The sequence below is a fragment of the Branchiostoma lanceolatum genome, chromosome 6 (assembly GCF_035083965.1).
Source record: "Branchiostoma lanceolatum isolate klBraLanc5 chromosome 6, klBraLanc5.hap2, whole genome shotgun sequence".
Lineage (NCBI taxonomy): Eukaryota > Metazoa > Chordata > Leptocardii > Amphioxiformes > Branchiostomatidae > Branchiostoma > Branchiostoma lanceolatum.
This window is the reverse complement of record NC_089727.1, coordinates 21,516,844-21,530,590: the sequence shown is the minus strand read 5'-3', so window position 1 is coordinate 21,530,590 and position 13,747 is coordinate 21,516,844. Positions and strand designations below refer to the sequence as shown.

At 40.4% G+C, this 13,747-nt stretch overlaps 1 protein-coding gene and 1 non-coding gene across 2 annotated transcripts; both read left to right on the top strand.

Annotated features, from left to right (window-relative positions):
• The first annotated feature begins 3,331 nt into the window (after positions 1 to 3,331).
• Positions 3,332 to 12,361, top strand: LOC136437023 (ankyrin repeat domain-containing protein 1-like). Its single transcript, XM_066431450.1, has 9 exons — positions 3,332 to 3,410; positions 5,203 to 5,322; positions 6,915 to 7,385; positions 7,761 to 7,885; positions 8,036 to 8,137; positions 8,862 to 8,960; positions 9,385 to 9,483; positions 10,550 to 10,606; positions 11,378 to 12,361. Exons 2-9 carry the CDS (start codon positions 5,262 to 5,264, stop codon positions 11,417 to 11,419), a joined length of 1,056 nt encoding a protein of 351 aa, XP_066287547.1. The 5' UTR covers positions 3,332 to 3,410; positions 5,203 to 5,261; the 3' UTR covers positions 11,420 to 12,361.
• Positions 12,362 to 13,427: 1,066 nt separating this feature from the next.
• Trnar-ucu (transfer RNA arginine (anticodon UCU)) lies at positions 13,428 to 13,513 on the top strand. Its single transcript is given in 2 exon segments — positions 13,428 to 13,465; positions 13,478 to 13,513. It is a non-coding gene; the product is annotated as a tRNA-Arg (tRNA).
• Positions 13,514 to 13,747: the final 234 nt, after the last annotated feature.

The following is a 13,747-nucleotide window of genomic DNA, read 5'->3' as shown; positions in this document are numbered from 1 at the left end:
CAATCATGTATGCTATGTTATGTTAGGGTCACGAAACTTGAAAAAAAATGTACGTGCAAAACCTTAGAAAAGTACTCCTTACCATAAATTCATAATGTATATTCTTTTCATGCATTTTTCATTGTTTTCTCAAGCAGCCCAGTCGGCCCCAGCTTTGTGACCCCATAATTAGATATATATGTAGTTAAGCTTATTATGTGTTAGGGAAGGTCAAGTTCAATTTTTTCTTCTTTTTTCTGCAATCATGTACTATGTTATGCTTAAGGGCACATTTCCAAAGCTTGTGGGAACGCAAAAAATTATATAAAAGACAGCAAAACACACAAAACCTAAAAAAAGGTACAACCTTAGATTAAATTTATTCTTGATACTCATTTTTCATTCTGTTTTCTCAAACAGCCTGGCCCTGGCTTGGAAATGTGACCTAGCATTAGATAAATCAAGTTAAGATTTGTTAGGTAGGGTCAATTTCAATTTTTTGAATTTTTTTCAAATTTTGAATATGTTGATAATGCCTGTTTTTATGGTACAGAGGTAGCCTGTAGCCATCTATTCTAAGTCCTATTGAAATTTTGGCTACTTATTTCATGGCTTAGGCTGATGTTGGACCACAGACGTACACACTACATACAAACACAAACTAACACTCATGGCATTTAATACTTAATCGCACACATGCACCCAGTCAACTTCAACATACTAACACAAACACATTAACTATCTGACGGATGCCTTAGCCTGAAGCTGCAAAATAAGTTCAAAATACAGTCCATAAAGGTTCCGAGCTACCTCTGTACAATGCTTTTACATTATCAGCGTTTGTGACATACATCTGTTAGCTTAATTAGCCTTTTTAGTTTAGTAAGAAATAGGATTTTAACTTAGCATTTTTAGTTTTGTTAGTTAGCATTTTAACTACATTTACCATTTTTAGTTAGCTATTTTAGCTTAGCATTTTTAAACGTATTTAGCTTAGAAAAAAAATTTGTGAAATAGCTTGCTCAAAAATGCTAAGCTAAAAATTTTACAATTTTTTTCAAAGCTATAATAAAATAGCATTTTTAGCATAGACTCATGTGCCACTACTCTCCAAGCAGATGTTCGGCTTGGCAACATGAAAACCGGACAAAAGGGAAAGTCCAACAAAAATGCCTAAAATATAGAAATACAGCTGGAGCCGACCTCTGCTTGGAGGGTAACAAACTAATGTCAAATTTAATGAACATTTACACAACTGTTTTGTTTAGAAGATATAAGAATGTCCTTTCTGTCTATGTAGCGTACAGTAGGCACCGGTAGCCAAATGATGTAATGTGCTCTAATGGCATCTAAATCTGTAGCCTTTGTTGTAAATCCTATAAATTGATTTGCTTACGTTTGTGTGTATCTAGTAGTACAAGACTGACCACCTTGTCCAAGAAAAATACACCAGAGCATTGTGATCAAAAGCATTTTCCTCTGTACACTTTGCATTCCTCTGTTTTGTTTAAAAAAATACATTCAAATAAAGAGTTTGAAACCAGGTGTTCTTACTATTAGATTTTGAGGGAAGTTGATGCTTTCTCCCTGCCCACCCACAAACTGGCATGAAATGGATGTTCCCTCCCCCAAACCTCACCTAAAATGCATGGTCCCTCTCTCCCAGCCTCTAAATTTTATGTGAAATGGATGGTCCCTCCCTTTCCAGACCTTTACCCCATGTGAAATGGATGATCCCTTTACTTTCCCGCAGAATCTCAACCCCATGTCAAATGGATGGTCCCTCCCTTTTAAGACCCTCTACCCCATGTAAAATGGATGATCCTTCCTTTTAAGACCCTCTACCCCATGTAAAATGGATGATCCTTCCTTTTAAGACCCTCTACCCCATGTAAAATGGATGATCCTTCCTTTCCCAGATCCTTCATCCCACGTGAAATGGATAGTTCCTCTCTACCTAGACAGCCACCCAATGTAAAACAGATTGCCCATTCCGGACCCTTGAGCCCAATCTAAATGAAATGAACAGCCCCTCTCTACCATTCCCTAAAGTTTATTTAAAGCGGATGGTCCCCCTCTTCCCAGACCTTTTCCCAGACACATTCAACCTCGTGTGAAATGTATGTTTCCTTTCTCCCATTCCATGAATTCATGAAAATGAAGTCGATATATGTTCTCTCCTTCCTAAACCTCGTGTAAGATGAATAGTCCCTCTGGATCTCTCCCAGCCCCCAGAGTATAAGTGAAACCAAGGTGACGATGAAACACATTCTGAGCAAAACAAGATGGCCCTCGCGTGACATCAAATCCAGCATGGCGGCGCCCATGGACGCCGACGAAGTCAATTTAGGTCTTGCTATCACAAATTTGTTATGACTACGTCCTATGAAGGTAAGTCCTATGAAGATAACAGGTGCGCATGGCTTCGCTACAACTGCAGCTGCGGTACAGAAACTGGACCACGCAACAGCGCCGACTAGCGGACCTGTTCAAAAGTAAAAAGAATTTGACGGCAGCAGGATGCAAAAGTTTTGGATTCATTCACATTAATTATTAGGAAATGCTCAATAGCTTTCTTTGCTAAGTTGAGAATCTCATACTTTGAACTAACACTTTGTGTTATTCCGGTAAAGAATACGACCATCTGACAAGATTTATGCAAATTAGGTCATAATTTGCACAATGAATGGAAAACATGATATGCGACTCGAAAAGGCTAACATCAGTCGGCGAAGTTTGGGGTCGTGGACCTCTAGTTACAATACCAATCAACGTTAAAGCTATAATGTTTTCTTCCTAGATGTGCTGGCAACAAAATAAAATTACTACCTTGAGGATTCTGGGAAATCATCTCCAATCAAACCTGAAGAAGAATATTTATGTCAACTCCATATATCACAAAGACAACTTAAACGTAACACTTCCACCTTCCCACTAAAGAGCTTGTGACAATCTCTATCATTTACATCCGCTCTATTACTGGGTTTGCTGAATGCTTTTTGTTTATTGTTGCAAGCACACTGTTATGTAGGCAGGCAATAAGAAATGTGGGGCATTTATAACTGTACATATCCAGTATCCGCTAGAGGTTCTCTCTGGCCGCCAGCGCCCAAATATAACCGCATCACTCAGGACAGAAAGGCAATACACGTCTGACAACCGCGTGTATGCCGAAACTTTCCCAACTAATCCTGTCAATAATAAACAACCATTCATCTCAAATACTTTTCATACTAGTTGGTATCGCTGAAATGGACTTTATCATTGTCCTAAACACACACTTTTAGGGCCAAATTGTTTTGTTTTTAGACCGGACTCTTTTGCACTCGGAGTGATACAGGAACTAGACCCGGTAACTTCAGGTAGAGCCAAGGAACCTGTTGTTTCCGGGTAGGTGTCTTTCTGGAATAAGGAAGTCAGCCAACACTGAGGTAAGAATGACCAATCTTAGCCAGACCTCTTATACATTAACTAGCCGGATTCTGGCTATGTCGGTCTTTATCTTTCCGATGTCCCAAAATTCACCATTAAACCCCGGAGAATGTTGCACAGTCGAAACGCGTCCCTCACCGTTTGTGATTGAACCCTATGCCTCTTCACGGTGTAATGGTAGGTTGACGTAGACACAACTGTTTTTTAATGCAGATTCATACAGCCATGTGGGAAAGTGGAGAAAACGAAGCCGGTGTCAACTTAGGAATCAAAAGTTCAGGCCATAAAAAATGATCCTCATATGCTAACCTGTTATGTCAACAGTCATCAAATGCATTTCCGACAAATTCTACCGTGAAGGCTAGCCTGCAAATACCAACCCCCCCCCCACCACCAAAGCAGAGCCCTTGAATTGGTCCTCCAAGCTGTAATCACCCAATTGAAAGATATTTCACTTTGTCATGGGGATGCTAAAAACCCCACTTGGCACAGGGGTCAGACGTGCTCACGAATCGTTGCGAACACAATACTCGGTCTGGAATATAAAGTGGGAGTGAAGGGAAGAACACCAGTGTACCGTCAAAAATTACGGACGTCATTTCTATCTGCACTAATGTAGAGCTAAGCTATGGGTTTCTATAGAGTGAGTTAGAGCTCAAGATCCGTGACTGCCGTACGGGGTACGTCTAAGACTTCAAGCAAGTGTAAGCAAAATAACCCCTGCAATCGTCTCTGCTGCTACGTCTGTGCAGCTAGCGACAGTTAACACGGCTGTCGGTTGCTAATCAAGGTCGAAGCTTCATTGTTAGGGAGGGTATCATTACCGGTGACCCGTGTTTGGCCCCGCCGTTAAGCCAAAGGCTAACGGCAAATTCATGACAGTTCGGAAACCAAACTCAGACCGTGTCTTGCCAAAATAAAATAGAATGTGCCAATACGTATACCTCAAACCGTGCGAAAACATTAGTAAAATTGTGCTAACAAGACGATAGCATGTCCAGGACAAAAGATACCAAAACCGGAAGTTCTGCCGTATCAAGACCAAGACCTACATTGTATACCTACATACTAAATATCATCACAATCCATCCATTAGTGCTGCGTACCTAAACGTATATCAGGTACAGGTACAGGTACCGGTATAGAGGTTTAGGTACAGGTCCGGTACCTGAACAATTTGAAAAATTAACATGTGTCTTTCTGAACATTTTCAAAAATGACAGAAACATAAATTAGCTGTTTTCAACTTGTCAGTATCTTTATTCAAAGAACAGTACTAGGTTTCCTACCGCCAAACTCTCTTGACCTTGCTTTCAAAACTCCCCACCTGCCTGAATGATCTGTTGCATATTAGCAAGGAGGTTTTATTAGTAACGCTGTTCAAAGGTGTCACTTTGGTCACGTCTAGTGTTGCATGAGGCAATGGCCATGGGGTCAGGAGATCAGTCACAAAATAAGCGTATACCTGGTGTAAATTTATATCAGTACAGTACCGGTACTTCATGATCCGGTATTTTAGACATCATTTTAGACGCAGCACTACCATCCATCCATCGAATTATGCTGTCCACGAATATATGGAAACACAAACAAGCGCACAAACACACAATCAAGCACACAAACACTCAAACAAACACACAAACAGAAACGAGAGTTTTAATGGAGGTAATTATAATGATCTCTTTACAATATTGCACAGAACTTGTGAAATACATAATTTCGTATGATTATAAATAGTTTTCTTTCAATCCAAGTCCGGCCCTTTTGTTAAGTTAATTTTTCTTATCACAGGACCGAACGCATTGTGACGCATTGAAGCACAGCTATCTACGATCATCTACGGCGAAAGAATGTTCGGATTTCAAGAATATCAGGCCCAGCACGGCACCTCCGCAGACCGTGGTAGAAAAGGTATTTCTGAAAAAGATCTATTTACGGATAAAATTACCATTCAAGATAATATGCAGCCAGTAACATGTTATGTGCGCCTGAAGATTCGGCTATATTATTACATTCGCCAAAAAGTTATTTTTCAGATGCGTGTGACACTGTGCTAACAGAGACAGTGCTGTCTGTCTTTTTAAACAGTTGTAAACTCGAGAAGATCAGGACGAATGTTCATGATATTTTGGTATGTTAGCAGGTGTTGGCAAAAGAATACATGATAGAATTATGCATATGGGCGCCTGGCAGCTTTCCATGTTACTGCAGCAGGACTTTTATCTCCTTTTTATAGACATGGCATATGCATGGCTACAATCTTTACAAAGGTAGATAGCTTGTGGAGAAGTAGACAAGAGTAGGTTTTAGCCTCCTAGTATTTTTAACTGCAAGGACCTTTTTATTAGAGGGAGTGGGGAGACAAGTCTACCACTAAAAGAAAGGTACAAAGAACATTGCAGAAAGAGCGCTAACCGCTACTCCTCTGCCATTTACCACCATCTAAAACACAACCAGGGACACTCATTCAATTTCGAATCCACGGACATCCTAGATCGTGAAGAACGCTGGTTCGAACGGGGAATTAGAGAAGCAATATATGAGAGGATGTACAACCCCGCCCTCAACAGGAAAGGGGGTCTACGCGTTCAACTTTCAGGCACCTGGGATAATGCACTGCCCACCACCCCCCACCCCCGGACAAGCAACATTTAGTTACTGTACTAGAACAACAGTAGCTAATTGAACTATTGGCATAAACTTTGTCTTGAATTAATCTTCTTTTTAAAGACTACTTCAAGACATCCTAAATTGTCTTTACCTCATTACCATATCTATTCAGAGTTTTGGTATAAAACCTGGTGTTCTCAGTCCTATCGTTAGTCACTGACGAAAGACAGTGGATACTGTCTGAAACGTCTGACTGTTTCAAAATCTTATCCAGTTGCTTGAGTAATTATTTTTGGCGTACCTTTTTATTAGACTCCGGAGGAGAACACTGGTAATGGTGTAGACAGGTCGTCACGGAACTCCCGTTTCTTTTGTGGGAATAAGATCAAAAAATGTTATGATAGCATAGTGGAAGATTATGGAAACTAGTATCTTGTGACATATGCAAGTGGTGTAGAAGAATAAATTGTAAGACCTAATTTTTTTTCTACATCAAGCTCCCACTGGCGTATCGGCCTGCGTTCCGTCCTTCTCGTGCTTGCTTCGTCAGCGCTGGCCAGCCGTCACCAGACAATCACGTCGCCGTCTACGGTCAAGAAAAGCACCGTGATTGGCTGTTAACTTTTTCACTTACAACAGGACGGGGAATATCGAATTGACTGGCGGCTGGCCAGGCCGCTAGAAGGACGGAGAGCTGGCCAGTACGCCAGGGTACACACAGCCTGTTGCATTGGGAGTGAGGTTACTTGATAGGATGTTCAATGCAGAGCTAATGAGAGGAACGTTGGATTGCGAAGGTACTATGTCGATGAACTCTTGTTAAATATGATACCAACTCAAGTGTCTTTGGCTCTCAGCGAAATTTATATTTTTTTTATCTCCTCTTTTTCCAGAGCCTCGTGTATTTATCATCCACGCAGGCGAAGACAAAGGCTCCTTTGTCCGCCCATTGGTCGGCACCCTGCAACAACAGGGTTTGCCTGAAAAAGACATATTTTTCGATGATGTTTCCCTTAAACCTGGTGACGCCATCAGGGACAGAATAATTTCGACCTTATCGAGTGAAAGTTTAGAGCTTGCTGTCATCGTCGTCAGCACATCATTCCTTAACAAATCCTACTGGCCTAGGCTAGAATTTGAAACATGCCTGAGAAACAACAAACCAGTGTTCCCCATTTGGGTTGATGCTAACAAAGACAACTTCAAGGCATTCAGTGAGGCTGTAGGAAAGTACTCCCCCACGTTGAAACAGATGAGTGCGAGACGTGTACAGAGAGATGATATTAAGAATGAGCTGCGAAGCATCGCTGCTGAGATCATGCAACGGCTGTCTACCACAAGACGTCACGTGACTCGTCCTGCAGGTTTGTGATAGACATGGCTTATGGGATTAACAAATGTGTAGAACACTCCCACCCACTCACAGACGGAGAGAGAGACATACACACACATGTACACACATACATGCACATGCACAACGCACACATACACATGCATACATACGCACAGACAGACTGAGAGACAAAAAAAAATTAGATAGATAATAAAAAAAACACAGACACACACATAAACTCACAACACACTCAATGACTAGCTCGCTTGCTGACAAAAGGAAAACCTGCATCTGATAAAAACGCTTGAAAAGAGGTGCAAGAGAAAGTTTAAGGGCTAGTGGTACGGAATATCATAAATGATATGATAAACATTATTTCATCTCCATTCCGTATTGATTGGAGCAGCCCCTCCCAAGGTGGATGCGGGGACGTTCCATCAAGCCGTGTTGTTCGGAGATGTGCAGACTGTGAGGAGGGGGCTGGAAGGTGGTCTGCAGGATGGATTTCAGCTCAAGGACTTCAAACACTTGGTAAACATTGGTGGGGTAATCTTACTGGCCGTGTTCTTTATACTTCACGATTTGTCACACAGCAGATTCTTGATATTTTTGCACAAGGAAGAAGTGCTGTATTTGGATAGAATTTTTATGATATGACTTAAATGCTGTTTTCCCCGACAGATTCATCAAACACCATTGCATCTAGCTAGCATGTCAGGGCATGCAGAGGTGGCAGAACTGCTGATTCAACACGGCGACAATCTGGAGGCGAAGGACTTAGCAGTAAGCATCTGTTTTTTTTTACTGATTGTTTGTTTGTTTGTTTGTTTGAATGGTTGATTGATTATATTGTTTGTACTGCATACCCGATAAACCGTATAACACACCAGGCTTGTACTAATGAGTACAAGCTGCATTTCCGCACACTTCTATTTGATCCACGCACACCTAGAACGACGATTACTCTTTTCGATAAGTGTTGTTGTTTCTTTTGCGTGTTCGAGGTATGGCTCTCTTCAAACACGAGACCTCTATTTAAAGCCCTATCCAAGTGATGTCCCTAATTTAAGCTTAGTACTAATCATCTTAGTGCTTATTAAGTTAAATAAGGAAATTCGTGTTAAGTGCCTTTCCCGAGGACCCAACATTTGTTTGTTTGTTTGTTTGTTTGTTTTGTTTTTATTGAATGACCCATTAGTGACAGTGCATGCGCATATGGTACTTCATTAATCTTGTAGTCGAAACGTCAACGGGGAATACCAGGGGGTTCGAACACAGGACCTCTTGGTTCTGGGTCAACCTCACGCGACGTCACAAGTAAAAATTACTCTGCCCCAACTTTGCATATATGACGATGCGTTACGTTTAGGACCGAATTGTTAGCAGCGCGCGGCACATACTAGTACCTGCAGCGTGAAATAGTACCAGTCGGTACTGCCATGAGGAAGGTGACAGTCAGCTGCTATACAACTAGCAGCTGACTAGTTTTTTTTTTTTTTATACACAGGGCCAGTGTACACCACTCCATATTGCTGCTATGTATGACCACACATGGACCTGCGAGGTTCTGATTCGTTCTGGCGCAAACATCATGTCCAGGAACTCGGTAATACATATTGCATTACCTTCAAGACTATCAACATGTACATCAAACTAGACAATTGCAAGTTTAGAGCTCTTAACATGTCTTCAATTGCGGATTGTAGTCATCCGCACACCTTACAAAAAAGTAAATCCAACTGAGCTAGATCTAGCCCATTGGTTTTCAGCTTGATCACTTGTTTCTATGTCACCGGCCGTTTTAACAAACTGTACGTTTAACTTAGTAACTACTTGGAAGAATCTTTCGGGCAAGATCTTTCAATAAATCACCATCAGAAGTGTTGCCCATAATGAATTCAAACTCAGTCTGTCCAGATGGGAACTTTGTCTCACGTCGACTACGTTGCACCCTGTAACGACACCATTGCCGCTTCTAACAAATCGTAACCCACCACTACTTACGTACACTGACCTGTTTTTCTCTACAGGACCTGAATACCCCCCTACACGAGGCTGCTGAAAGGGGCAACACTGGAATTTGTGAGCTTCTGATTCGGTCCGGTGCTGATGTAATGGCCCGCAATAAGGTAATATATAATAACTATAGACTTGCTCGAGATTGACCTCATAGACAACACAAAGAGAGATCCGGCTAATAGGCTATGATAACTGCCAATAATCTCATATATATGAGGCTGGGCAGTACGAAACACAGCACGAAAACAAATATTCAAGCAAAGTTCCCGAAATACGTATCGAGACCTTGTAGGCGGAGAAATATTTCGGCACATTTAGAAAGTATGAAAGAAAGAAACCGGACTTAGTGTACTAAATCATGTTCCTTTTGTACTGACCGTTATCACCTCCGCCACAAAGTCTGTCTGTATGATCGTCTGTGAACAGGATAACTCGAGTCTGGATGGATTGTCTTAAAATTTGTGGGTAGGTCTTGACAAGACCTCGAAATGATTAGATTTTGGGCCTCCTAGCCCCTTTCCATGGTACTGCAGCGGCATTTTGGGTTTAGATATCTCAAGCTCTGGTCACAAATTTTGGTTGGTAGATACCTCATGTTTCCGGGAAGAAGCAACAAATGTTTGGACCTACTAGCAACTGCAGGGGGCGATTAACCTCCAAACAGGATAAGTCGAGATGGGATGAATATATTTGCAAGATATTGTTGAGCTGTTTGCAACTTTAATTGATGAAGACCAATGTAATAGTGTGTTGATTTCGCTATTAAAATAGGACATACTAACGACACGTGTTGACATACCATTAGAGATATAATCGGACATAGACTATGTACATAATTTGCATAATTATTGAGGAAATGCGACAATAATCTCTCATTGGCAACATTTGTGATTTGGAAAAAGAAGGTAATAAATTTACTATTATACTGATAAGAGATTTCTTTGCATATCATTTGCATTTCAATGCATAGATAAATGATAAGATATGGGGTCGTGGAACTCTAGCTGTGTATAGGTTTCGAGTGACCCAACAATTTGACTCTGGTCATTCTGCCCCTAGGACTATTGTTGAGCGTATATTAGATATGTGATGTTTTTATGTCCGTCCCTTGGCAATGATAGTTTGCACATTTTTCAAGACTACCACGATCATAACATCCAATGTCTCCCTATACAGGATGGAAAGAATGCGTTTGATGTGGCACGTGGTGGGGAGACTCGGCAGTTCATGAGGGTTCGTAATATTCTATATTCTTATTGGTCTAGGTTTCAGGCACCCGTCTCATAAGATGACGGCAAAGTTTTGCAGATCGCAATAGCCAGAAGAAAAGATAGTTGATATTTACAAGTCTGTTTTACTCAATGTGCCAATGTTTCCATCTATGGCACTAAATAAAATTTGTAGAGATGTCTCTACAGCTCAACTGGTAGAAGCTTCACAGATGAGCTACTGGTTCCAATTAGTTCGTTTCCAGTAGACCCCGGTTCATTCTGATCCTGGACCAGAACACATGTTGGGGCTACAACCGTCTTTCGGAAGGGATGTAAAATGGGGGCCCCGTTTTCAAAAATTAAATTTGTAGGAGTTGGATCGAGCAGACGAGCACGTTAAAGGCAAAAGGCTAACAACCCGTACCTGTAAAGATATACCGGGTAACCCTGTTACTGTAAAGAGAAAGTCGTGCATCAATGATAATGCACTTTTTTTCGGAATAATGAGATTTGAACTTCTTTTCAAGTGTCAGATTGAATTCGCTGCATAGTAGTAGAGTTAACAACGTTAACCCTCTTTTTTACTTTACGGTAACATAAGGCCTGGCCAGCGGTTTATTTCCACTGAATAGAATTGAGCGAAGCGAACTAGGCGGTTTAATTGGTAGTTATATATAGGTCACAGGCCATTCATTGTGATATCGTAAACACCTTGGAAAACATGGGTCTTAATTTTTCGATAATCATTTATTAATCATTTATTTATCATTAACGATTTTCTCTTCATCTCCAGAAATCAGCCGGAGTAAAACCGAACAACTGCAACCAGTCATGAGGTGGTAGCCCTCCTAAGGACTTTCTACATACCAAAGTGTTTGCCTCTTTGAAATGTATTTTAGAATGGATATAATTAGAACAGTTGAGATTAAGCACCTTGTAAGAAATGTGGTAATTAACGTTAACATTCATACATTCATACAGGAGACTCGAATGTCAAAGTCGGCAAACGAATTAGACAAGTAGAGATGTGATATTTATGCCCTTGCACTTGATCAACAGACACGTTTTTAAAGTCATTAGTATTTGATGTAGCAGATACATGAAGTTGTAGAATTCCAAACTCCTAAATATAAACTTTATCGCATTATATAATCAGTCGACTCCACCATTAAAATGATTGGAGGGGGAGACAAAACAGGTGATATGAATCACCACTACCAGTTGTCTCCCCTGCACAGCATAAAGATTTTAAAAAAATACACATTAGGAGAAATATATACATACATGTATACAAATACCAATATCAATTGCAAAGAAGAAATAGACTTAAAGTAAAACGTGCGTACGAAACCAACATATATATAATGGTAACAATTAGAACAGTTTACTGTACCCTTGTGGCCATACAACTGCAAGGCTTTCAACAATAAGCATTAATATATATAAAGTTTATTGCAAGTTCTTGCTTGTAGGCTAATTGCAAGTACATGTAATATGAAAGGACGAACAGGACAATATAACATGCGTCTATTCTAGTCTTAATACTGACACTAAATTTTAACTTATTTGGGTTTGACTTCTTTTTCCAAGACAGTGGAAGACGAATGATCCAACTTTTTCTGTAATGTGTGGGTTTTGTGGTGTTGAGAGGAGAGTAGTTTTCTTTTTTTTGTACACGTGGAGAAATTAGTATGGAATTTGGTGGCCTCTTTAAACAGCTCCTTTCTTTCTTGATCGTAGAAGGAGCAATTTGAAATAAAATGTGTTTCGTCTTCCACCGTGTTTGACATGCAGTTTGACATTAATCTAGTAATTCATTTAACACCTACTGGTATTCATCCATTTCATACATATATGAATATACGAATGGAGGGATTTAACTTGTTTTACTTCTATCTTGTTTGCTTTATTCTTTACTTTATATTGGCTCTTTCTTTCTTGTGGTTGAAGCCAACAATAAAACAATTACTAAATAACTGCATCTTCTCTGAGTTACATTTGCTTTATTGGCCAATAGACGACCGCGAAGCCTGTAACGTTAATTTAGCTTGCAGTTCAACGTCGCCTAGCAAACGTAGGTTAGCTGTCTGGCTATCTGTAAGGCTCCATTAAGGCGACGCACATGTCCTAAACGGACGGTCGTCGTCATATTGCTGCCCGGTCGGGATAACATATCCGAGCGTTTCATTATGCTCTGGAGGCTGACAAGAAGCAATTTGAACGCATATAAAGAACATTTCAAATACAAAGGAATGACAGAATCGTGATGAATGGTAAAAAAAAAAATCGAAATAAAAAAAGTGGAATCTCGAATCGAACCCGAGTCAAACCCTCATCCCTAATCAACTACGCCAGGATAAGACACAGAAAAACAGAGCGAATATGCACTTAATGTGACGGAGCGTGCTAATACATGTAAAAAAGCGACGACCGATTCAAAAGGCGAGGACATTGAAGACCAAAATGTTTATTAGTACTTTAAACGGATTTCATCAATATAGAAGCGACCTTTTACGAGACGAAAATTAGATGGGGCGACGAGCGTTGAATGACCGTTGATTGAAGACCAAAATGTTTATAAGTACTTTAAACGGATTTCATCAATATAGAAGTGCATTTTCCATCCAACAAAATGAGGGGAAGTATCTGATTGGCTGACGGCTGGCTAGCGCCAACGCTACTAGTTTGATATACTTACTGTAACTTAGTATGCAAGCGGTGGGGTTGGCATAAGATGATGAATTTTGCATACATATGTAGTATTTGTATACACAGTCTCGACGTGGACGAAAAATGGTACCGCTCGGTATAGGCCAGTATAGTAACAAGAATGTAAGTATGCGGGCCACGTGGCGCAATGGACTAGCGCACCGGACTTCTAGTTGGATCAGCTATTCGGAGGTTGTGGGTTCGAGTCCCACCGTGGTCGTCGGAAATCTGTTTTTGGGGCATATACGTTGTATTCTTGACATTTTCCTAAATGATTCTGCCACTATGTCTGTATTACCTGAATATTAGTATTAGCCGTGTTTGTTTGATAAAATACTAGTTGATCAGGCGATAGGATTTCCATGTACTAAGACGTCTTTAATGCCTTTTTTTAAAGATTTCAAAAACATGCATCATGAATTCTGGTAAAAAGTCTTTGTTACATGATATTTGT

Bases quoted from the DNA above. Each gene is read 5' to 3' on its own strand.
- LOC136437023 (XM_066431450.1), top strand. From the start codon at position 5,262: ATGTTCGGATTTCAAGAATATCAGGCCCAGCACGGCACCTCCGCAGAC. The intron at 7,386-7,760 runs GTTTGTGATAGA...TGATTGGAGCAG, and splicing joins TCACGTGACTCGTCCTGCAG to CCCCTCCCAAGGTGGATGCG. The intron at 7,886-8,035 runs GTAAACATTGGT...TTTCCCCGACAG, and splicing joins TCAAGGACTTCAAACACTTG to ATTCATCAAACACCATTGCA.